At 41.1% G+C, this 26681-nt stretch overlaps 1 protein-coding gene across 4 annotated transcripts in view; it reads left to right on the top strand.

Annotated features, from left to right (window-relative positions):
• The first annotated feature begins 3452 nt into the window (after positions 1-3452).
• The window catches only part of AUH (AU RNA binding methylglutaconyl-CoA hydratase), a 150769-nt gene continuing 127540 nt past the window's right edge, over positions 3453-26681 (top strand). The window contains exons 1-3 of one of the 4 annotated variants that reach the window (XM_003808382.6): positions 3453-3811; positions 11944-12011; positions 12126-12213. In XM_003808382.6, coding sequence (XP_003808430.4) covers positions 3550-3811; positions 11944-12011; positions 12126-12213 — 418 coding nt within the window. In that variant the 5' untranslated portion in view covers positions 3453-3549. The remainder of the gene's footprint in view (positions 3812-11943; positions 12012-12125; positions 12214-26681) is intronic. The other 3 variants (XM_063594336.1, XM_063594335.1, XM_034967690.3) reach the window with 3 other exon arrangements.

Raw genomic sequence — 26681 nt, forward strand, 5'->3', positions numbered from 1 at the left:
TTTTCTTCTATAACCCAAACAATCTATGATTATCTTTCTGCAGCTGTCCTAGTCAATTATCAGTATTATCTGAAGTTATATTATTTTAAATAGCACTGTCAGGAGCTCTGTATAACTGCTTTCTCTAAATTTACCATCTATTGATGAACCGACATAAAGATATCAAAACAACTGGAGACCAATATTAATAAACAGTAATTATATAATTGCAATAATTGCAATGGTTGATCTGTAAATACAATTGTGAGTTTCCTAGTGTTACGGAACCTTTGAGGTGTCGATTTCCTGGCCAGAAACCTCTGTGGCTGGTGGCACCTTTGCCAGAGTTCTTGTCCTGGGTCCAGGAAGAATGAGGTATGCAGACAAGTGGAGGGTGAACAAGACAAAGAGAAGCTTTATTGAGCATTAAAACAGCTCAGAGGAGACCCGCAGTGGGTAGCTCCTCTCTGTAGGCAGGGTGTCCTGAAGTCTGCCCAGCTCCTAGGAGAGAGGAGGCCCTGGAGAGGGTAGCTCCTCTCTGTGGCTGGTTGTCCTAACATCTGCCCAGCTCCTAGCAGAGAGGAGGCCCTGGAGAGGGTCACTCCTCTCTGAAGCTGGTAGTTCTGACATCTCTGCAAGTCTCTGAAGCTCTCAGCTGAGAGGGTAGCTCCTCTCTGCAGCTGGTTGTCCCATCATCTGTTCAGCTCTGGCTGAGTTGGGGATTTTATGGGCCTCAGAGGGGAGCAAGTGCCTGCCGCTGATTGGTCCGTGGGCAGCCATGGGCAGGCTCGGAAAAGGCACCACAAGTTCCCACTCTGGTTCATGGGGCTGGCAGCCCAACCCCCAGCCTTCAGGCCCTCCTTGGCCAGAAGCTGGGGCCTCACTGGGGACCCACCCCCTTCTGCCCAGGAGTCTGTCTGCCTCCCACTGCCATTCATGGTGCCTGGGTTCAGCCTCAACTTTGCTCCAAGAATGGAGCAGGTGCCAAAAGCAGGGAGAAGCCAGGCAGCAGGAGCAGGCACTTCTGAGCCTGTGAGGGCATGCAGGGCCTTCCTGGGCCCCCAAGAGTGCAGGGATGCCTAGGGCTGCAGCCGTGGTTTGGGTGGCTGCAGCTGCCCTCGGGGAGGGCAGGGCTCCTGCCTGCTCCTGGCCCCTCAAGAGCACAGGGAGGCTCAGATCTGCAGCCACACCTTGGGCGGTGCTTCTGCCTGCTCTGTGGAGCAGGAGGCCCCAGTCTGCAGCTGTGCTGCAGAGGCAACCAGGGAGTTCCCACCCCAACTCAGAAGGGGTGGGTCTCCCGCTTGTCCCTGGCTCCCGCCAGAGAGCGTGCAGCCCTGGCCATGCCTCTCTGCTGCAGCAGTAGGCCGTCTGGAGCAGCCGCTGCCATCTCTAGTACAGTAATTCTCATAATTTTATTTTGCCTTGGTATCCATTTTGAATATGTTTAACTTTCTCATATGAGAAGCAGGGCTCAATCACCTCTGATACAGTTTCCAGTTCTCTGCTTCCTCCCAGTTCTTCAATGTGATCCATCCAGATATCTGCTTAATGCAACTGCTTCCTGGTGACCATCTCCCTATGGGACAGGTAAATGCAGCCTGCTTGGCTCACCTGTTGACCTCCATAACCCACATGGACTGTGTAGATGGGCTCCAGTGACCACCTCACAGTGACAGGGTGACTCCATGGAACTTGTGCCTGCTTGTTCTAAACTCACCAATTAGAACTTCCATGGGAAACTGCTTGGGTAACACGTTGGACCCCAACAGAGGCTTTAGCTCCACAAGTGCCCCTTCCTTGACCCCCTTCCACTGGCTGAACTCCCTGTCACCTCCAGATTTACCCTCCCTCTGGTGACAAGACCAAATTAGAAAGAAACCATAACAACAAAAATCACAACACCCAGCAGTCAACATATACATCATTATCAGAAAAGAGGAAAGATACAAAGGAAGCAAAGTTTTCCTTGTAGTAAACTTCAGGAAAATTTTCCTGCATGGAACTTTACAAAAGATAGAATAAAAAGTGGGCTGTGCATGGTGGCTCACACCTGTAATCCCAGCATTCTGGGAGGTCAAGTTGGGTGGATCACTTGATGTCAGGTGTTCAAGACCAGCCTGGCCAACATAGAAACACCCATCTCTATTAAAAATACAAAAATTAGCCAGGTGTGGTGGTGTGTGCCTGTGATCCCAGCTACTCAGGAGGCTGAGGTGGGAGGATCATTTGAGCCTGAGATGCAGAGGTTGCAGCGAGAGGCGATCACACCACTGCACTCCAGCCTGGCCGACAGAGCCAGAACCTGTCTCAAAAAATAAAAAATAAAAATAAAAATAAAAGTGCCTTCAACATCATTCTACAGCAGATGCAGTAATGGAATTCAGTCTACTTTTTGTTTCTACATTGGATAAAAGTTGAGGACATAATGAAGGATGTTTTGCTTAGGACTAAAAAATACAAGAAATTTCTGTGGCACTAGACGTATGCTCATAGCAGCACACTTTTCAAACAGTATTCTTTTTTTTTTTGAGACAGAGTTTCACTCTTGTTGCCTGGACTGGAGTGCAATGGTGCAGTCTCAGCTCACTGCAACCTCCGCCTCCCGGGTTCAAGCAATTCTCCTGTCTCAGCCTCCCGAGTAGCTGGGATTACAGGCATGTGCCACCACACCTGGCTAATTTTGTATTTTTAGTAGAGACAGGGTTTCACCACGTTGGCCCGGCTGGTCTCAAACTCCTGACCTCAGGTGATCCACCTGCCTCAGCCTCCCAAAGTGCTTGGATTACAGTAGTGAGCCACCGCCCCCTGCCCAGTATTCTTAAATGCAAGCTTTCCCATTAGAGATCTGATAAAAGCTAGGTAGCATTAATTATACTGCAACGTGCTTTGATGAGTACCTACACACTAAATTGATATCCCGAGTTTCTGGAAGAGCTACATACTCTAAATCCCATCTCAGCGTATGGCTTGTTTGAACCCCTGTAAGACTCTTTCCATCCAGGAAGGGCCATGGGACATCGGTACGAGTGGGTGGGCTGGAGAAAGAACTCCTTTGCCTGTTTGCTGTTCTCATCCTTTTCCTGAACGCCACGTAGTAAACATCATTTATGCTTATCAGGGACGCTAAACCAACAACCTGAGATCCATAAGTAAGGCAGTGACCAACGATGGGCTGCCACACTTTCAGCCAACTTGAGGAGACAAAACTTTTTTGTTCACTTTTGCAGCTTACTTAACACAGGACCGCAGGGCATGGTCCAGGGAGTACGGGGAGATAATTCCCTCTGGGTAGTTCTTATAGAAAAGTCTTCCCTGAATTATTCCATAGCCTTGGAAAACTACTTTCTTTCCTTTTGTATTGGACAAACCATCCAATCTCGCTTGGAGAATGGGGCAAGGCCTCGGGTCACCGGGCTTCGGCGGGGCGGTGAGGGGCGGGAACACGGCTCCGGAGGGCGGGGCCAAGCCGGAGCGAGGCGGCGGGTCCGGACGCCGTGCGCGTGCGCGCGGCAGGTCGGCGCCGGGCGGGGGCGGAGCGGCCGTCGCAGGTCCACGCCGTAAACAGACAACATGGCGGCCGCGGTGGCGGCTGCACCTGGGGCCTTGGGATCCCTGCATGCTGGCGGCGCCCGCCTGGTGGCCGCTTGCAGTGCGTGGCTCTGCCCGGGGTTGAGGCTGCCCGGCTCGTTGGCAGGCCGGCGAGTGGGCCCGGCGATCTGGGCCCAGGGCTGGGTACCTGCGGCCGGGGGTCCCGCCCCGAAAAGGGGCTACAGCTCTGAGGTGAAGACGGAGGACGAGCTGCGGGTGCGGCACCTGGAGGAGGAGAACCGAGGTGAGGTGCGAACGCTGGGCAGGCGCGGGGCAGCGGGCGGCCGCTCGCTCTCAGGACGGGCATAAGGTGCAGCATCCGCCGGCAGGACGCGGGGTTGAGGTCAGGCAGGCGCCCCGAACCTGGGTCCCTCCCCTTTCTCACCTCCCTACTCACCCAGCGTGGCCGTTTCCTTGTGCACCTATTTCTTGCTTTTAATAACCTAAACGTGTACCCCCGAGCAGCTTACCTGTAAAGTGACCGCATTCAGCGCGGCAAACAGAAGTGCAGCTTACGCCCTCCGCTGCAAACAAGCCAAGGTCAATATATACCCTGGGTATTTAATCCTTGCTACCAGGCTTTATTGTTGCTGTGTAATGGCTTTCTGTAAACTCAGCTATTAGTGGTGGAGTTGTAAAAGCTGCGGTGAAACTGCCTTTTATTATTACGGAGAATCTTAAATTTGAAGCTGCTCAGCTGAAACAATTTTTCCTCTTGTTTATTTTCTCTTAGAAAGTTAGTCTTGAGGGACTGTTCCACTTCATTTAAACAATTTTGAGCACTTTTTATTTTCCTCAGCTCTGGCGATAAGAATGTGGATGGTATGGATCTTGCCCTTGAGCTACCTTCTACGGGAGGAGACATCATTAGCAATACAATACAGAGCGTTGAAGGCTTTGAAGGAGGCTGACAGTCCTAGGGAATACTGTTACAGCTCAGTTCCTTTCACTGGCAGTGCAGGGAAAAGCTAAAAGGGTCGTGAAGGGTGGAATAGCAGTTTACCCGGGTTAAGCCAGAGGACCAGTCTTTTAATTTTGACATGCATTTGTTGAGCACCTATAATCTGTTAAGCAGAAGTGAAAAGCGTGTAAGTCATGATTGCTTTTAGTGTAGTGAAGCAGATCCTGGTTATTAGTAGGCCGTGTGAACTTTCAAGGCATGGTAAGAGGAAAGGGCTGTAATACCTGCAGGTTTTCGCCATTTGAAAGGGGTTCCAAGGCATTCTTTAATAGGCAGTGGATTTTGCCATTTGTGAGGGTTCTTGGGCAGACTTATCTCACGTGTAAAACAGGAAAAACAATACCAACTTTATAGGTTTGTTATGAAGATGAGATGAGATTGTTAATGTAGATTGCCACTAGCACGTAGCAGTGCTTCAGGAGTGTGATGAATGACTTTATTCCTTACTTATTATTCCAGACAGAGACAAGAACATGGTCAAAGGCATGGAGATGTGAACATGTGTGGTGTATTTGGGACGTAACATAAGGCAAGTGTGGCAGTAGTGTGGCATAAGCAGAATAGTAAGAAATTCAGCTGGAAGCATAGACTAGCACTGGAGTGATTAGAGCCTGAATGCCATCATCTTTTGGGTAAGCTTAGTCATGCCGGGACTTCACTTCCGTTAAGTGTACCAACAATATGTTAGATATAAAGGGATTGCAAGTACAGCTACTAATATGCACCATATTCTATTTTTTTGGTCGTTATGACTTGAATGCAATTAAAGGAATATTTGTGCAGAATGTCTGGACAGACTTTAAGTTAGGATCTGAATGGACAGAAGAGAGAATATCAGATAATAAAAGATAACGAAAATTTTTTTGGGTATCATGATTTCTTTAGCCTTGATTTCCTGATGAGATAGGACATAGGACATACATCATGGTTTCTTAAAGTTGACCCCGCCTCCTTTGAGAATTGGCAAGAATGACGACTCAGGCTTGGCTAACATTACCTAGGCTTTGCTTTGCTTTACTGTTGAACCAGCAATAAGCAGTGCAAAGAAAAACATGAGGTCAAGGGTACTACAGGTGAAGGAGTTTCCTGGGTGCCTTTATTTCTCTTAGAGGTGGGTCCAAAATTTGGTGCTCTCAGCAGCCTCTAAGGAATAGGATAACTCTCCTAGTCACAGGAGCCTCGAACAGCATGCAGTACTTTAGGTGGGTGGGGGTAAGTAGTGCAGAATACACCAGGTCTCATCTGTTATCTGGGCTCCATATTTGTAATTTGTTGTAGGAGGCATAGCTCTATAACCAAATTTCCTTTTCTTTTCTTTTTTTTTTCTTTTGAGATGGAGTTTCACTCTTGTCACCCAGGCTGGAGTGCAATGGTGCGATCTCAGCTCATTGCAACCTCCGCCTCTCAGGTTCAAGCGATTCTTCTGCCTCAGCCTCCCGAGTAGCTGGGATTACAGGTGCCCGCCACCACGTCTGGCTAATTTTTTTGTATTTTTAGTAGAGACGGGGTTTTGCTATGTTGGCCTGGTTGGTCTCCAACTCCCGACCTCAGGTGGTCCACACGTCTCGGCCTCCCAAAGAGTTAGGATTACAGGCGTGAGCCACTGTGCCCAGCCACCAAATTTCTTTAGTGGTTATTTCTTGCATTGTTGTCCATCCTACTCAGTTTTAGAGCAGGAGTCCTGGTCATGGCTTACAGAGGTCTCTCTTGCACAGCCTTCTTCGTAGGTCACCTGGTCTCCAAGCATTCTCCTTCCCACTTTTTCTTCCCAGGGGTGCTGGAGTTACCTTTTTTCAAGGCCAAAAACCACGTATCTGCTCAGTTAAACACCTCCAAAGGCTCCCCGTTGCCTGCAGGGCCTTCTTAACCGTCAGGCATCTCATAGTCTATCTCCCTGCCACTGGACCTGAGCTCTGCCTTTTCCTGTTCTTTTCTGTGTGTAGCTTTTGCACACACTTTCTGGAATGACTCCTCTCCTTCCCCTACCAACCTTCCTGCGATTTGGCATAATTATGACCCTTTTCAAGATCATCTTTGTGAACCATATCAGAACAACTTCTGGCAGAAATACAGCAAACAAGCAATTGCATAGTGCAGATCCTCCTTGATACCCGCTTCTTCCTCCTCTTTCACATCTAGATTATCATCAGGTCTTCCCGTGTTTGAAACCTTTCCATGTGCTTCTTTACCGACAGCATCCTTGTCCAAGCTTGTCAGGTGGACTGTGGCAGAGTTAGCAGGTCTTTCGGTATCTACTGCCTTTTCTGATTTAACAAGTTGATTCCTTTCATATGTTTTTTTCATGTTTAAAAAAATATATTTTTATATATTTTATGGTATGTAAATTATATCTCAATAAATATATGTATTGAGATACAGTGTATTTTTAAATCTTTAAGATTTAATCTCATCTATATTGAGACTTAAATCATATACCATAAAATTCAAAATGTACAGTTGTTTTTAGTATATTCACAGTTATGCTTTGTCAATACAAGCCAATTTTATAACATTTATCAACTCAAAAATAAACCCTGTAGTCTTTAGCAGTGACTCCCTACTCCCCACCTTATCCCTCCAGCCTTAAAAAACCCTCATTTATCTACTTTTTGTATCAAAAGAATAGTATAATAAGTCATGTTTTTGTGGCTTCTTTCACATATCGTATTTTCAGGGCTCATCCTTATTGTAGCTTGTACCAGTACCTCTATGCTTTTAATGGCCAAGTAATATTCATTGTATGGATATACCGCATTTTGTCTGTTCATTACTGATGTACATTTGGATTGTTTCCATTTTTTGGATAATTTGAACCACGCTGCTTAGAACATTCATATATTAATATAGGCTTTTGTGGTCATCTTTATATTTTCACATAGGAGTGGGATTGCTGCGTCCTATGGTAATTCAATGATTAACATTTTGTGGAACTGCTAAACTGTTTTCTAAAGTGTCTGCATTTTATATGCTCACTAGCAAGGCATGAGAGCTCCAGTTTCTCCACATCTTGGCAACAGTTGTTATTGTTCTTTTATTAGCTACCCTATTGGGTGGGAAATGGTAACTTTTTGTGGTTTGATTTGGTTTTCCCTCATGGCTAGTGATGTTGAACATCTTTTTTTTTTTTTTTTTAAAGATGTTGAGGAAGACTATTCAAAAGGACTACCATGATGGGGTTCTGTTGTAGGAGAGCTTCAGATCAGGTTCAACTCCCTGTTGGAACATTTTTTCATATGCATATTGGCCATGTGCATACATTTGGAGAAATGTCTACTCACATCCTTTGCCACTTTTTTTTTTTTTTTTTTTTTTGAGACAGTCTAGCTCTGTCTCCCAGGCTGGAGTGCAGTGGTGCAATCTCGGCTCACTGCAAACTCCACCTCCCGGGTTCAAGGTATTCGCCTGCCTCAGCCTCCCGAGTAGCTGGGACTACAGGCGCCCGCCACCACGCCTGGCCAAGGGTTTCACCATGTTGGCCAGGATGGTCTTGATCTCTTGACCTCGTGATCTGCCTGCCTTGGCCTCCCAAAGTGCTGGGATTACAGGTGTGAGCCACTGTGCCTGGCCCCTTTGCCACTTTTTAAATTGGATTATCTTTTTATTGTTGAGGCATGAGAGTTGTCTTTTTATTGTTGAGACTGGATACAAGCCTCTTGTCAGATGGATGGTTTGCAAATATTTTCTCCCATTCTCTGGGTTGTCTTTTCACTTTCTTGATGATATATTTTGAAGAACTAGTATTTTTAATTTTGATGTAGTTCAGTTTCTCTATTTGTTCTTTTTGTAGCTATGCCTTAGATTATATCTAAGAAACTATTGCCTAACTCAAGTTTACAAAGATTTACACTTACGTTTTCTATGAGTTTTACGGTTTTCACTGTTATGTTCATCTGTGACTATGATCCAATTTTGAGTTAATTTTTATATATAGTATGTAGTAAGAGGCCTAACTTCATTCCTTTGCTTGTGGATATCTAGTTGTCCCAGCTACTCAGGAGGCTGAGACGGGAGGAGTGCTTGAGCCCAGGACTTTGAGGCTGCAGTGAGCTATGATGGAGCCACTGCACTCCAGTCTGGGTGACACAACACGACCTTGTCTCTTAAAAAAAAAGAAAAAATGTATGAACCTATTTATGTAGAATAGCTCCAACAGAACATATGATCGATCCATTTATGTAAAATAGCAACAACAAGCCAAATGGTAATATACAACTCTATTTCTGTATGTAGATACGTTGAACATTTTCTGGAAGGTTACATTACATGTAACTGTGATAACTGTGGCTTCTTCTGGGGAAGGGAATGAGCTTGTTCTAGGGAAGGAGGACTTTCACTTTGAGTGTATTTTTTCATTTTGTATAAGCAGAACGTATTTTGTTTTGTTTTTAAAGTCTCAGCAAAGTTGTTACATTCATCTTTCAGTTGTGTGAGCTTTATAGAGCAGGATTCATGCTGTGATGTGACCTTGTTACAGATTCACTGAAGATTTTTGTATGTTTTGTGAAAAGTCAGGAAAATTAAGGTTGGCATGTGAATGCCTAAGCTTTTCTGAGTTTGGTAAACTTTCTAGGTTATGTGAGGAGGATGCATGATAATTGAGTTCTTGAGAAGTGATTGAATTGTGAATTAAAGTGAGACAGTTATAAAACAAAAACTTTTAGACTTTGCTGAATAAAGCTAAGGTTTTATTCCATTTTAGAATACCAAAAGCCTGCAGATACATTTGATGGTACGGTTGTTACGTATTAGATAATTCATTTCAGACTGCAGAGCTAATTTCTAGCTTTTTGAAGTGGAAGTACTCAAAACATCAAGTCTCAGATATGGGACCAAAATTGCTGGAATTAACTGTGTTAGAAACATTTTGATGGCACTTTACCCTTCAGTAATAATGTCAGCATTATCATATCTAGCAGAAATTATGGTGAAACTTTTAATACTTACTGCATGAGAGGTGTTCATGCTAGAAGGGAGGTTAATTGGGTCTTCATGTTGTAAATTTTACATGTATCATATCATTCGATTCTAATACAGTCCCATGGAGTGTGGAACTGTTAGTATCTTAATAGAGTAAGAAACTGAGGATCAGAGAGGTTAAGTAACTTGCCGAATTCTTAATAGAGTAAGAAACTGAGGATCACAGAGGTTAAGTAACTTGCCGAATAGCTAGTAAGCGGCAGACTGGGATTTCATCCCCAGCAATCACACCTTAGAGCCTGCATTCTTAGCCCTTGGACGTTGTATCAACTTGGATGTCTGAAAGGCACTTCGGATTCACTTTAATTCAAAACAGAAACTCATGAGCTTTACTCCCCTCCACTCTCACCTTGGTAGTTTTATGATTTTGTCTCATTAAATGTCATCTTTCATCCAATTGGTGAAGCCAGAAACCTGGTAAATACTCCTTAACACTTTCTTCCAGTTAAATCAGTCCTCAGTCTAGGCATCATTAACTCATTTAAAATTTTTGAATAGTTCTTGAATCCTTTCACTTTCCTTTATTTCTACCACCACCAATCTCAGCCAAACTTGTTATCTGTTGATTGGACTCGAATTGTGTCTTGAAGCTCCCACCCCTATCTACTTCTGGTATGATCTCCAAGTATAGAAACTATTCCCCCCCCAGTTTTATATGTTTATACCTATGTAAACTCCTTCAATGGTTATTAGGATGAAGACTAGACTTTTTAGAAGGTCTGTAAGGATATTTCTGGCTTGTGCTGACCTCTTTACTTTCATTGGTCACTCTCTTCTCCCCCTTGTAGGTTACAGGACATTCAGTGGGACCTTGACTAGTTTATGCTTTTCCTGTTTCCTCTGCCTGGCAGTCAGCCCCTCTCCTTCACTCTCACCTTAACTCCTACTTATCCTTCTAACCTTCACTGTCTGGGGTAAGCTTTCCCTAACCATCTCCTTTTGCCCCAGACCATTATCAATTCTGGTTACAAGTTACTGTAGCACCACTTACAGCTTGTAAAGCAGTTTGAATGGATTATTAATGATATTTATGATTATTAATGATTTCTATGATTATTAATGTTGTATTTCCCTCCTAGACTCTAGTTCCATGGCTGCTGATCACTATAGTACGTACTCAGTATGTTTGAATGAATGGACACATCTAGTCTTAGCTGCTTGATTTTCTTCCTGAGGAAACTGAAGCTTGAACAGTGTAACACAGTTTTATTCAAGTATAGAGTTAGATTACCACTTAATAGCTGAAGGAAGTTACTTCACCTCTCCAAGTCTCCATTTCTTTATCCGTTAACTATTGATAAAAGTAGTGCCCACCTCTTGGGTTGTGGTGGGGATTACATGAGTTAATTCGCTTAAAGCACCTGGAACAGTGCCTGAGGCCTACTGGTGGTAGCTGTTGTCAGTAGTATTGGGACCTACCCAAAGTCATTCAGCTGTTTAATACAGATCCTGTCAGATAGCAGTCCTTTATGCTTTTCTCTGTACTGAGAGCATTTGGAATTCTTGCAAATTTACTCTTGTGAGCAGAAGTTCATCTTTATACTTTAAAGAATGGGTCTGCACAGTTTCTTGCACAGTGAAGGCATGTGTGCATTTTGTTGTCTTCAGTTTAACTCAGTTGCAAATAAGAACCATACCCACCCTGACTCAGTGGAAGGTATTTCTGATACACGGTGAAAATTTGTCTACTCCAGGAACAAGAAGGTTAGTAGAGGTTGTGTAGAACTTTGAATATCAAATTAGGATCTTTGAAGTTGGATATTTTGAAATAAATAATGAAAGGATTTTAAGTAGGGGGTGCATTCTATGCATAGTACTGTTTTTAGAAAATTGGTAACTGGAAGGAATGGGAGGCTGGGGTTAGATGATGGTCTTTGATTAAAAAGTGGGGCAGTTAGGAGTGACAGCTGGGTGTGTGGGAGAGATAATGAACTTTGTTTTGTATAGGTTGAGTTGGAAGTACTTCTTGGACATCTAAATGGAAGTGCCCTCAGGTTAAGTATATCAGACAGAAATCAGGAGAGAAACTTGGGATAGAATTACTGAAAACTGTGTAGTATGAACAACAAAAAAAATTGAGATATTAACAACTGGTCCTAGAAAAAGCAGATGCTATAATAACTGCATGTGACAAGGTTTATTAGCGGTTACTTCGGTATCTACTTGAAGATGATGAAACCACATTTTAAATAGTATCCTTTAACTTAAAATTTTCACTAATAAGTGTAGTCTTCCCTCTAGTTTGAGTTAGTGATGTAAAATTTACCAAAATGTTGCAAATTACCTTGGTGCTTAAGAAGAGATCGATTGAAGGGAACGTGATGTCATGAATTTCTTTGATTTGTTAAGTTCGAAGTTAGCTAGATGTGTGATGTAGAGTCTGTTCTCTGAATGCCTTGCTCACTCAAGTGCTTGTACTTTTTTTCCCCTTTAACTAGGAATTGTGGTGCTTGGAATAAACAGAGCTTATGGCAAAAATTCACTCAGTAAAAATCTTATAAAAATGGTGAGTGTAAAGATTAAACTGTTTGCTTCTAATATTAAGATATATTATTGTCATCAATGTAAAAATGTTTTTTTTTTTTCTCTTTTTCCTCCTATGCTTCCTATTTCTGTTTAGCTATCAAAAGCTGTGGATGCTTTGAAATCTGATAAGAAAGTACGGACCATAATAATCAGGAGTGAAGTCCCAGGGATATTCTGTGCTGGTATGTAAATATGTTGTATTATGAAATTAAACTGTAGTCTGATTTTTCCTCAATAGTAGTCTGTTTTCCATTAGAATGTTCTTTAGCTTGAACCCCATTACCAACAACTCCTCTTTGTCTGTGTTTTACTGATTCACAAGAAAAAAACATGCTTAGTCTGTCAGCATTAGAAAGAAGCTTTTGCAACATTTAGATTGTTTTGGAAATTGAAAAAAAATCTTTGAGCCATTAAAATACTTGTTTGTAGTACATGTAGTACATGTAGTACAATGTTGTTTGTTGTGTCTTAATTGTGGCCAATATTCTTTAGTTTCATTCTTTTTTTTTTTTTTTTTTTTTTTTTTGAGATAGAGTCTTGCTCCGTCACCCAGGCTGCAGTGGCGTGATCTTCGCTTACTGCAACCCTCGTCTTCCCAGTTCAAGTGATTCTCCCGCCTCAGCCCCCCGAGTAGCTGGGATTACAGGCGCCTGCCACCTCGCCTAGCTAATTTTTGTATTTTGAGTAGAGACAGGATTTCACCATGTTGGCCAGGCTGGTCTCGAACTGCTGACCTCAAGTGACCCACCATCTTTGGCCTTCCAAAGTGCTGGGATTACAGGGGTGAGCCACTGTGCCTGGCCCCTAGTTTCATTCTTAAGGATTCTCAGTTTTTTTAAGCTTCAATCTCTGTGGCTTCTGCCTTAAAATATTGCAGAATAGTGTGATATTTAGAAATATGCAGTGTATTTTGGCTTTTGATAAGGTTTTATTGCCTCCTTAATACATTTCTTAAAATGTAGGATACCGAAAAGAATTAGTTTTAATTCCAGTTGAGTAACCAAAGAGTGTAGGTTTATTACTCCCAGCTGCTAGGGTTATGGTGTTATGCAGTACAGATTTCTGTTTTTACATTTGTCAAATGTGAGTAATACTGTCTGCTTAGTAGGAGTGCTTATAAGGGTTTTATGTATATTTTGAGTTCTTTGTTTTTTTAAACAATGTGAAAGACTTATATCAAGAGAATTAGGATTCTTATGTCTAGATCATATTCACCTGGTGAATATGATCTTGAGGTAAAGGAGTGTAACACATGACTGATGGTTGAGAGGTTCTCTAAAGGTCATTGGATGGCTTATTGGGAAGATACAGAGTAGCTTTAGGGTTTTTAAAGAAGGCCCAATTATATGAATTTTTGAGGAGTGATATCAATGTTGTGAAGACAGATTAACATTTTAAAAATAGGTGTTAGTGGTCATCCTGGCATTGTTTTTCTGTTGGCAGTAGGTTTTATAATTATTGCACTAAAGTTACTGGTGGAATTCTTTTTATTTTACATATTCTTTTGCAGCCCATTTGTTCTAGATTTCTGCATTAGGAATATACTTTGAAAAAAGCTTTAATGCTTTAGCACAGTTTGTGGATGTCTGTTACAGATTGCCTTTTTGAGGACATGCAAAATGTCCTCAAATAATATACCACATGCTGTTTATTAGAATAACATGTTAGCCTTGAGTACTTTTTAACAAGTTAATTTAATCTATTTACTTTGCTTTATGTGCTTTTAAACTTTCGTACAATCAGGATAATCTTTTAACTCAAGATTTGTGACTGTATTTTGTCAACAAAAGTCAGTGTCTTAATTATAGAAAAATTGGGGCATATCATTCTCTTTTAGTAATTCAGTGTATATGATGGAACTGTTCTTTCAGATTTCTCCGAAAGGTTTTCCTTTCTTGTTTTTTTTTTGAGATGGACTTTCACGCTTGTTGCCCAGGCTGGAGTGCAGTGCCACGATCTCGGCTCACTGCAGCCTCTGCCTCTTGGGTTCAAGTGATTCTCCTGCCTCACCCTCCCGCGTAGCTGGGATTACAGATGCCCGCCACCACGCCTGGCTAATTTCTTGTATTTTTGCTAGAGACGGGGTTTCAACATGTTGGCCAGGCTGGTCTTGAATTCCTGACCTCAGGTGATCCACCTGCCTCGGCCTCCCAAAGGGCTGGGATTACAGGCCACACATGACCTCTTTTTTACATGTATTTACATTTATAAGCTGACCAGTAGGTCTGTCTTTTTTTTTTTTTTTTTTTTTGAGACGGAGTCTTGCTCTGTCACCCAGGCTGGAGTGCAGTGGCACGATCTCGGCTCACTGCAAGCTCCGCCTCCTGGGTTCACCCCATTCTCCTGCTTCAGCCTCCCGAGTAGCTGGAACTACAGGCGCCCGCCACCAAGCCCGGCTAATTTTTGTATTTTTAGTAGAGACAGGGTTTCACCGTGTTAGCCAGGATGGTCTCGATCTCCTGACCTCGTGATCTGCCCACCTCGGCCTCCCAAAGAGGTCTGTCTTTTAACATGTACATATGAAATAAAATTCTAGGTAAATAAAATCTCTTTACATTATTTAAAGAATATTTAAACTTACAGCCTATATTAGTATAAACATCTTAATCAGGCCACATTTATCAGTTATTGTTGAAGAATGTGGTCTTTCACATAATTAAAGCTTTAATTTGTATTCCAAAGTAGTAACATTAGAAGAAACCTCTGCTGGGCGCGGTGGCTCATGCCTGTAATTCCAGCACTTTGGAAGTCGACGTGGGTGGATCACAAGGTCAAGAATTCGAGACCAGCCTGGCCAACATAGTGAAACCCCGTCTCTACTAAAAATACAAAAAATTTTCTGGGCGTGGTAGTAGGTGCCTGTAATCCCAGCTACTCAGGAGGCTGAGGCAGGATAATTGCTTGAACCCAGGAGGCAGAGGTTGCAGTGAGCCGAGATGACGCCACCTCATTCCAGCCCGGGCGACAGTGTGAGGCTCCGGCTCAAAAAAAAAAAGAAACCTCAAAAACACAATGTACCGTTTATTGATTATCCTTTTAGCCTCTTCTCCATCCCTTGGAAGTCATCATTTTCCCTCTTCTTTTTCTTCTCCCACAAAGGTTTCTCTGTATATATTAATACTGTATTCCAGTGATACCTTGCTCATTTCTAAATACTTAAAGCTTAGCAAATGGTCTTGCCTCAAATTTCTTGAGCATAGGAACTCCTCTTATTCTTTGAGAATCATCTTTTACATTCTCAGAACACAGCAAACAACAGGGACTCAGCATTTATTTGCTGGAATTAATCAGCCTTTAAACTGTGCTTTAATTCACTGATTTTTTTCAGGAATGGTTGGGATATAATAAGCAGCTTCTCTGAATTGTCTCATACCACTCTCTTATTTACTGATAGTAAATTTGGCTACATCTTTTTTCTAAAATGCTAGGAAAACAGATAAACATTAAAGAGATTCCTACATTGCATTGGAGGTTGGGCCAAGTGATTTCTGACTTCTCAGAAATCTACCTATTATTTAGCATTATTAAGTACTTCACTTACATTTTAAGTTTTTAAATCAATTTTTAGTTTAAAAAAGTAGCATGATAGGTCAAAATGTATGAAAATGTATACAGAGAGAACTCTCTCTAACCCTACTTCCTCTACTTTATTCATCCCCTAATATAAATAATTATTATTTTTGTCCTAGTATTTTACTTTATTTTATATATATGTATATATATACACAAATACAGTCATGTGCTCCATAACAACATTTTGGTTAACAGTAGCCTGCATTATACAATGCTGGTCCCATAAGATTATTTGTTTTTATTTTTTTGAGACGGGGTCTCCCTGTCACCCATGCAGGAGTGCAATGGTGTGATCTTGTCTCACTGCAACTTCCGCCTCCAGTGTTCAAGCGATTCTCGTGCCTCAGTCTCCTGAGTAGCTGGGATACAGGTGTGTGCCACCATGCCCAGCTAAATTTTGTAATTTTAGTAGAGATGGGGTTTTACCATGTTGCCCAGGCTGGTCTTGAACTCCTGACCTCAGGTGATCCACCTGCCTAGGCCTCCCAAAGTGCTGAGATTACATGGGTGAGCCACTGTGCCCAGCCTCATAAGATTATAATACTGTATTTTTACTGTACGTTTTCGGTTTAGGTACATATAAATACTTAGCATTGTGTTACAGTTACCTACAGCATTCAATACAGTCACTGTACAGGTTTGTAGCCTAAGAGAAATATGTTATACCATATATCCTATTTATGTAGGGGATGGTTTCAGGGTGAAACTGTTCCATCTCAGATCATCAGGCCACCTCAGCCTGATTCTCATAAGGAGCGTGCAACCTAGATCCCTCGCATGCGTAGTTCACGGTAGGGTTTGTGCTCCTACGAGAATCTAATGCGGCTGCTGATCTGACAGGAGGCAGAGCTCAAGCAGTAATGCTCCCTTGCCTGTGCTCACCTCCTGCTGTGTCACTGGTTCCTAACAGGCCACAGACCAGTACCATTCATCAACTCAGGGGTTGGGGACCCCTGGCCTATACCATCTAGGTTTGTGTATATATACTCAATGATGTTTATACAAGGATGAAATTTTCTAAGGACTCTACCAGGATGTTCTCTTTAAGTAACTTATTATATACCGATGCACTCATTAGAATGTTAAGTAGATATTTAAAGTCATACATATAAAGACATATAAATATGATACTTATAAAGTGATATACATGGAGTGTGGAAAATACCTGTTACAAGCATAGAGAGAGTTGTATATAAAATGTTATGGCCATTATTACTGTAGCTGTGTAAACTATGTCTGCCAATAAGTTCATGGGCCAGGTGGCTCACACCTGTAGTCCCAGCACTTTGGGAGGCCGAGGTAGGCAGTTGGCTTGAGCCTAGGAGTTCAAGACCAGCCTGGGCAACATGGCAAAACCCTGTCTCTCCAAAAATATACTAAAATTAGCCAGGCATGGTGGTGCGTGCCTGTAGTCCTAGCTACTCAGGAGGCTTAGGTGGGAGAGTCGCTTGAGCTTGGAAGATCAAAGCTGCGAGCCGTGATTGTGCCACTGCATTTCAGCCTGGGTGAGAGAGCGAGACCCTGTTTGAAAAAATTAAAAAAAAAAGATCATGGATTAAAGGTGATATTTTTTCTGTCTTCAAACTTTCTGAAATAACTTCGTTATATTAACAAATTATATTAAGCAAATATATGCAAATTAATAATTTTGAAAAATACAAAGTATATTAGTGTATTTTTCTTTTTTTGGAAACTAAAATTGGGATATTAACTGAGTTCCTAAATTGTTGTTACAACTTTCTTTTTGTTTTTTTTTGAGATGAAATCATGTTCTGTCACCCAGGTTGGAGTGCAGTGGTATGATCTCTGCTTACTGCAACCTCTGCCTTTCAGGTTCAGGTGATTCTCCTGCCTCAGCCTCCCGAGTAGCTGGGATTACAGGCACCTGCCGCAATGCCCAGCTAATTTTTGTATTTTGAGTAGAGACGGGGTTTCACCATGTTGGCCAGGCTGGTTTTGAACTCCTGACCTCAAGTGATCCGCCTGCCTCGGCCTCCCAAAGTGCTGGGATTACAGGCGTGAGCCACTGTGCCCGACCCGTTACAACATTTGAGAAGATAAATTTTAGACTAAAAGAGTTCCTATAGAATAATTCAGACCCTTTAATTTTATAGAATCCCCGTGAAGTGAAAGACCTGGTTAAAGGTGGTGGCTTAGCTGAAACTACTTCTCTTGAAAGTTAGGATAGAGTTTTCTCTTAGACTGTGGTTTCTAATCTAGAACCTAGGAGGAATATGAGGTGTCTCTTTAAAGTTCTTAAAATTTTATACACTTAGACATTTTAGTGGCCCTACATTGAGAAGGTGTGTAATGTCAAAATGTCATTGTTACAGTAATGTATTAAAATGGGTGTTTCTATTAACCACAGTAATATGTAAATACAGATAAAAATATGTCATAGTTGTCACAGATACAGACAGTGTTTCCCATACATAATGTGTTTTCACATGGTGTGCTATACTCCAAATTTTAATATATTGTTGATCGTGACATTCTGGAAAAGTCTTTCTGGTTGGCCGGCTACATTGGATGTAAATGTGTGATCACAGTCATACCCTTCAGGTTGGGAATCACTGTTGTGTATTCTTTCTTATAGATTAGAACACCACTTCTGGGTTCATGGCTTGCCTGTACTTCTCTTAGAATACTAAGAAATATAATTTTGTTAGTCAAAGCTTCTTGTGAAGCATTGGCTACATGGATTATGTGAGATTGGCCTGAATGTGTGCTGCCTCCTTACATATTCTAAAAACTGTTTAATCACTTTTAGTTTACCTTCTCTCTCTCTCCCTCTCCCTCTCTCTTCTCTGTGTGTGTGTGTGTGTATCTGTGTGTGTCTGTCTCTCTGCCTTACATACACACACCCACACACACATACACACACACACAAGTCAAAACAATTCTGCTATTTCAAAATGTTTATGTAGTTAAAATTTTAATATTTGCCAATCACAAAATTCTAAAGAAGTCTGATTGGGCTGCTGCATTGGATGTAAATGTGAAATCACCGTCATCTGTTTATTTTTGTTCTTTTACTTTTCTAATTCAAAGTAACAAAGTGCACATGCATTGTTTTTACCAGAACATTTTTGAAATGAAATTTTGTGAGAAATTACTGAGAGTGAGGATTTTTTCTTTTGAAATTCCTAAGATATATGATAAACAATTCTTGGTAATTGATTGCTATATGTAGAACCCTAAATTGTTTCACTGAATTACACCAGTGTGGGTTTTATAAAAAAGTAAAGGTAGTTTTGCTTCTGCTTTTGAATTCTAGTAAATTATGTTATGACTAAAGACTGACTTGTCACTAAAATTGTCAACATGCATTATTGAATGTTGTGTGCTGTTCATATGGATAAAAATGTCATGATCTGGATAGATGTGTGGGCACCTTGGACTATGAAGTAACCTGGCCGTTGTTGTTTCAGAATCTTAGATTGTCATATTTATGTATTTAACTGTTAGTCCTTCAGAGAGTTTGATAAGTAACGTGAAGGGATAGATACCACAAATTTGTAGTAGTTTAACAAGTTTGTATTAGTTTAGCTATATAGGGTTTTGTTTTTTTTTTGTTGTCATATATTGTTTGTTGGAATAAAAAATGTTTTATTTAGGTATGAATTACTTGGAATAAAGTTTACCAATTTAAAATGTATAATTGATGAATTTTGACAGGTATTTAAACCATGATCAGAATCATGATACAGAACATATTTGTTACTTAAAAAGTTTCCTTGTGTCCATTTGCAGTCAAGCCCCTTCCCTTGCCCTGATCTCTGAAAGTACTAATCTCCTTGCTGCTCCTAGTTTAGCATCTTCTGTAATTTTTAAAATAAATTGACTCATACTATGGGTAGTCTTTTGTGTCTGACCTCTTTCATTTAACATAATGGTTTGAGCTTCATCCATATTCATGTTTCACTAGTTTCATTTTATTGGCATGTATTTTATTTTATTGCTGAGAATAGTATTTATTGTATGACTGTTTCACGGTTTGTTTATTCATTAGGTGATGGTCATTTGGGTTTTTCCATCGTTTGGCTTTTATGCATCACTTCTGTGACCATTCACACACACCTTTTTGGCAATGCATAATTTTACTTCTCTCAGGTAAATAGTCAGAAGTAGAATTACTGGTTTTATCCTGTGTGTTTAGTTTTGTAAGAAACTGCCAACTGTTTTCGGTATCATTTTGCATTCCCACTAGCAACGGATGAGAGTTTCAGGCGTTCCACATGCTTACCAACACTTGATAATATGAGGTTTAAAAATTGTAGGCATCCTAATGGATACAAAGTCATATTTCATTGTAGTTTTAGTTTACATTTCATATGTGTCACCTGTATATCTGTTTTGATGACTTGTTTATTCGAATTTTTTCCCAATGTTTTTCTTAGAATCTCATCTCATTGAATTGTAAGAGGTTTTTTTTTGTTTTTTTTTTTTCATATTCTTGATACAAGACTTTTATCTGTTATATTTGGTAAGTTTTCTTCCACTAAATGGCCTGCCTTTTTTCTGCCTTATAATTTGTTTTGAAGAACAAAAGTTTTTTATATGAAGACTGATTTTTTTAAAATTTACATATTGTTTCTTTTTTTTATTATACTTTAAGTTCTAGGGTACGTGTGCACAATGTGCCGGTTTGTTACGTATGTATACATGTATGAAGACTGATGTATCATTTTTTTTCCTTTTATGGTTTGTACCTTTTTGTGAATTTTAGAAATTTTGTTTTACCCCACAGTCACAAAGATTTTCTCCTGTTTTCTAATACTTTTGTAGTTTTTATATCTTACATTTAGGACTCTGAAGTATTCTGAGTTAATTTTTATATATGTTGTGAAAGAGAATAAAAAATATATTTGGTCTTTGCCCTTGTTCTTGGTACAGAGCTCTTAAAACCCTGGGAGTTTCCTGAATGGTCCAAGTGCTTTTTGTTGTGTAATGAGATGACCCTAGATAGCTTCAGGATGGGGGGGCGGCTTGTCAGAAAAAGCAGCCATGGGTTAGAGGATTAGAGCTTTTAGCACCCTCTCCCCCCAGAGGGGAAAGGGGCCAGAGATTCAGCTCAGTTACCAGTGGCCAGTGATTTAGTCATTCATGTCTCCCTATGGAGGTAATGAAACCTCCATAAAGACCCTTAAACAGCGGGGTTCAGAGCCAGGCACGGTGGCTCATGCCTGTAATTCTGCTACTTTGGGAGGCTGAGGCAGGTGGATGGCTTGAGTTTGAGACCAGCCTGGGTAACATGGCAAAACCCCATCTCTACCAAAACAAACAAACAAACAAACAAACAAACAAACAAACAACCCTCTTAACTGGGTGTGGTGGCACATTCCTGTAATCCCAGCTACTTGAGGGGGCTGAGGTGCAAGGATTGCTTGAGCCTGAGATATTGAGGCTGCAGTGAGCTGTGATTGTGCCACTGTGCTCCAGCGTGGGTGACAAAGTGAGACCCTGTCTCAAAAAAACAAAACAAAAAATGGGGCTCAGGGAGCTTCTAGGTTGGTGAACACATTGATTTTCTAGGAGGTTGGCACTCCTAAAGAGGGCATGGAAGCTCTGTACTCCCTCTTCCCATACCTTGCCCTATGCATCTGTTCCATTGGTCTGTTCCTGAGTTGCATATAGTAAATAAAGTGTTTTTTGTGTGTTTGTTTTTTTTTTTAAATTCTGAGTCATTCTAGTGAATTAAGTAACCTGAGGAGTTTAGGGGAATCCCCAAATCTATAGCTGGTTGTTTCAGACATATGGGTTGCCCCTGGGACTTGTGAGTTGCATCTGAAGTGAGGGCAGCCTTGTGGGACCCCTTAACTTGTGGGATCCCACTAATTTTGGATGGTGGCAGAATTTAACTGAATTGTTGGATACCCGCTTGGTGTTAGAATTGGTGTGGAAACCCTCAGACATTTGGTGTCAGAAGTGGTGTTAGAAAAAAAGACGTCATAATTGGTCTCAGGAATGGGATTTGCTAGAGCATCTCACAAAACTCAGGAAAGTGCTTTATTTACTATTACCAGTTTATTATAAAAGAGAAAACTGGGGAACAGTCAAGTGGAGGAGGTACTTAGAGCAAAGTTAGGGTGGAGGGTTGCAGAGCTTCCATACCCTCTCCAGGTGTGCCACTTACCCAGCACATCCATGTGTTCACTAACCTGGGAGCTCCCTAAGCCCTGTTTCAGGGATTTTTTATGGAGGCCTCTTTACATAATGATTGATTACATCATTAGCCATTGGCGATTGAGCTCAATCTCCAGCTCCTCTCACTCCCTGAAGGTGTGGGTAGGGCACTGAAAGTTCTAACCCTCTGATCATGGCTTGATATTTCTGGTGACCGGCGCCTGTCCTGGAGCTATCTAGGGGCCCTCTACGAGTCACTTCATTAGCATAAACTCAGGTTTGGTTGAGAAGGGCATGTTAGGAATAACAAAAGACACTCTATCACTCAGGAAATTCTGAGGGTTTTAGGAGCTTTGGGCCAGGAACCTGTAATAAAAACGACCAAGTATTTTTTTTTATACACAGGTGGCTTTTTTTGGGGTTTTTGTTTTGTTGCATTTTCAATTCTCCCAGCACCATTTGTCAAAAAGACCAACTTTTCCCCCATTACATTATTCTGGGACCTGTCTAAAATATCAGTTGACAGTATATGTGTGAGTTATGTCAGGGTTCTCTGGGTACTTTTTTTTTTTTTTTTTTGAGATGGAGTCTCACTCTGTCACCCAGGCTGGAGTGCAGTGGCGTGATCTTGGCTCACTGCAAGCTCCACCTCCCGGGTTCACACCATTCTCCTGCCTCAGCCTCCCGAGTAGCTGGGACTACAGGGGCTTGCCACCACGCCCGGCTAATTTTTTGTATTTTTAGTAGAGATGGGGTTTCACCGTGTTAGCCAGGATGGTCTCGATCTCCTGATCTCGTGATCCACCTGCCTTGGCCTCCCAAAGTGCTGGGATTACAGGCGTGAGCCACCACGCCTGGCCTTCTCTGGGTATTTTTAATGCCAATACTGCACTGTCTGTTACCATGTTCAGGTCTTAGACATGTTTGGTTAAATTTATTTCTAAGTTTTTCATATATTTTGATGTTACTGTAAGTGGCATTTCTTCTTAATTTTACTCCCAATTTTTTATTACTAGTATATTGCTAGTATATTGATTTTTGTATATTGTCTTTGTATCCTGCAACCTTGTTAAATGCACTTTTTACTTCTAGGACTCTTTTTTGTAGATACTCTGGGGTTTTCTACAAAGGTAGTCAAGTCATTTGTGAATAAAGATAGTTTTACTTCTTCCTTTCCTATCTGTTCACCTTTTATTTTTTTTCTTATATCCATTACATTTTCATTATAGAGTTGACTAAAAGCAGTGTGAGTGTTCGTCTTTGTCTTTTCTCAATCTTACGGGGAAGGCATCCAGTCCTTTACTACTAAGTATGATGTTAGCTGTAGTTTTTTCACAGATGCAGTTTATCAGGGTGAAAAGTTTCTTTTTATTTGTAGTTTGCTGAGGCATTTTTTTTTTCATGAACATGTATTGAATTTTGTCAAATCTCTTTTTGGCATCTATTAAGATTCTCGTATTATTTTTCAGCCTGTCAATATGGTGAATGATTGATTGATTATCAGTTATTAACAATTGTGTATTCCTGGAACAGACCTCTCGATCATTAATCCTTTTTATATATTGCTGGATTTGATTTGCTTAAGTTTTTTAGGATTTTGTAACTTTTCATAAGGGAAATTGGTTTGCCTTCTTTTATTGTAAGGTCTATAGTTCTGGTATCAGGATAGTGCTGGTCTCATAAAATGAATTGGGAAATGTTCCTTCCTTCTATTTCCCTGAACAAGTTTGCATAGTTGTTATTATTTCTTACTTAATTGTTTGGTAAAATTCACCAGCGAAGTCATTTGGTCTAGGAAGTTTCTTTGTGGGAAGATTTGTAACTATGAATTTGATATCTTTAATAAATACAGGGCTACTTGAGTTACTTCTGTTTGAAAAGTCAAATTCTGTAACATATTCGAAGAGATTTATTCTGAGCCAAATATGAGTGACCAGCCCCAGGAGATCATGAGAATGTGTGCCCAAGGTGTTCAGTCTACAGCTTGGTTTTATACATTTTAGGGAGACATAAGACATCAATCAATACATGTAAGATGTACGTTGGTTCAGTCTGGAAAGGTAGGACAACTGGAAGCAGTGAGGGATAGGGGGCCTTCCAGGTTATAGGTAGATTCAGTGATGTTCTGATTGGCAATTGGTTGAAAGAATTTATCTAAAGACCTGGAATCAGTGGAAGGCAGTGTCTTAGTTGTGGAGACCAAGGTTCTTATTATGCAAATGAAGCCTTCAGGTGGGAAGCTTCAGAGAAAATAGATTGTAAATGTTTCTTGTCAGACTTAAAGGGCCTGTTCTGTCAGTCTTCAGGTCCTGTGTTGATGGTAATGCTGGTCATCTGTGCCTGAATTCCAACGGGAGGAGAGTATAATGAAGAATGTCCTACTCCCATTCCCACTTTCCATCATGGCCTCAACTAGTTTCTCAGGTTAGCTTTGGATTGCCCTTGGTGGAGGGGAGGGTCCATCAGTCAGTTGGCGAACTCAGAATTTTATTTTTGGTTTACATTTCTTTTTGAGTGAGTTTTGGTAATTTGTGTCTTTTAAGTTGAGTGAGTTTTGGTAATTTGTGTTTTATCTAAGTTTTCAAGTTAATTGCCATAAAATTGTTCATATTATTCCTTATCCTTTTACTACATTGAATCTATAATGATATCTGATTGATTATTTATTTATTTATTTTGAGACAGGGTCTTGCTCTGTCACCCAGGCTGGAGTGCAGCAGTGTAATCTCAGCTCACTGCAACCTCCACCTCCCGAGTAGATGGGATTACAGGCATGCACCACCACACCTGGCTAATTTTTGTATTTTTAGTAGAGATGGGGTTTCACCATGTTGGCCAGGCTGGTCTCGGACTCCTGGCCTCAAGGCTGCCTGCCTCAGCCTCCCAAAGTGTTGGGATTATAGGTGTGAGCCACTGTGCCTGGCCTATGTCTGATTATTTATTTTTGATATTGATACATTGTGTCTTTTTTCTTAAATACTAGCAAAACATTAGTCACTTTTGTTTATCTTTTCAAATAAGTGGCTTTTGGTTTCCTTTTTTTTATTTTGCTTTTCTTTCTATTCATTGATTTCTTCATTATTTTCTTCTCTCTGTTTGCCTCGGGTTTAATTTACTCTTATTTCTAGCTTCCTAAGGTGGAAGTTTAGATAACTGATTTGAGGCCCTTCTTTTCTTATAGTTGACCCTTGAGCAACATGAGAGGTTAGGAGAGATGACACCTCCACCTGCACCCCTGCCCCCACCCCTCACAGTTGAAAATCCTCCTATAACTTGACTTCTCAAAAACTGAACTACTAATAGTCTACTGTTGACTGGAGGCCTCACTGGTAACATAAAGGGTTGAATAACAAACATTTTGTATGTTATATGTATTATATGCTTTATTCTTACAGTAAAGTAAGCTAAAGAAAAGAAAATGTTACTAAGAAAATCATAAGGAAGAGAAAATACATTTACTATCAAGTGGAAGTGGGTCATCACACAGGTATCCTTGTCATCTTCATGTTGAGTAGGTTAAGGAGAAAGAGGAGGGGTTGTCTTGCTGTCTCAAAGGGGTGGCAGAGGTGGAAGAAAATCTGTGTACAAGTAGACCTGATGTTGTTCAAAGGTCAGCTGCACTTAAATTTTAATGTTTTCATTTGAGCACGTCAGAGATGCCGTTAAAAATGACTCAGAGTACTCGTGCCCTTTCTGTGTAAGTAATGATTGATTGGTTGTTGCTAATTCATTTCTGACTCTAATTCCATTTTTTAAAAAGCCTACCTGTATAATATTTTAGGATCTGTAGAGATTTTCTTTTTAAGGAATAGGAAATATGTATTAGTAATAACCTGCTGACTAATCTGCTTCCACTCTTGCCCTTTCCCCACACAGCAGCCCAAGTGATCTTAAAAAAGTTAATGGATCACATCACTCTGCTATTTCAGACACTGTTCAGAAATAAAGTGTGTGGGAGGCAGAAATGACCCCCAAAGTTGTCCACGTCCTAATGCTGCAACCTTACATGGAAACAGGAACTTCGCAGATGTGAGGAAGGTGAAGATCTTACGATGGGGAGATTTTCCTGATGTATCCACTGGGCCCAATGTAAAGACAAGGGTTCATACAAGAGGGAGGCAGGAGGACTCTGAGCAGGAGAAATGACAACAGGAAGCAGAAGTTGGAGAGAAGCAAGGAAGGGGCTATGAGCCAAGGAATGTGGACAGCCCCTAGAAGCTGAGAAAGGCAAGGGAGCTCATCTTCCCTAGTGCCTCCAGAAGGAATGCAGCCTTGCCAACCCATTTTAGACTTCTGGCCTAGAATTGTCAGGTAATCCCTTTAAGCTTGTAGTTATTTGTCCAGCAGCACCAGGAAACTGATACCAAGTGTGTCAGGTCTCGCCTACTCTGGCCACATTGCCTTTTCCCACCAATTTCCCACTGCCTTTCTTACTCTCTCTGCTTGACAAAGCTCATTCTTCTCTCCAACTCGTTGTGCTCAGTGTTCTCTTTGTGTTCAGAAAGGCCTCTGCTCTAATGTCATCTTAGATAGCTGTTCCCTCATCACTTAAACCAAAGCAGGTCTCCCTGCTTCCCCCAGCCTCCATCACATTTTTCTATTTTAGCTTCATCTCTGAACGTTTCTGTTTTTGAATTTATTTTTTACTTATTGATTATTAGTCAGCCTCCCCCGCAGATAAGCTCCTTTCGTCGGCATTAGGACAGAGGCCTATTGCCAGAACAGTGCCTGGCCCATAGAAGGCACTTAGCAAATAGTTCATGGGATGACTGTGAACCATTTTGGTTGTTGAGGAAGTAACATTGGCAAAATGTCATGGTTAAATAAAACAAGCTTTGATACAGAGCATGCGTAGGTGGCTTGTGTGGTTAAGAAGAGTGATTTGTTCTTGAGATATTGTCAGTCTTATAAATAGAAGGTTGTATCTAGGGTACCAGTAAATTTAACCAGT

The sequence above is a fragment of the Pan paniscus genome, chromosome 11 (assembly GCF_029289425.2).
Source record: "Pan paniscus chromosome 11, NHGRI_mPanPan1-v2.0_pri, whole genome shotgun sequence".
NCBI lineage: Eukaryota > Metazoa > Chordata > Mammalia > Primates > Hominidae > Pan > Pan paniscus.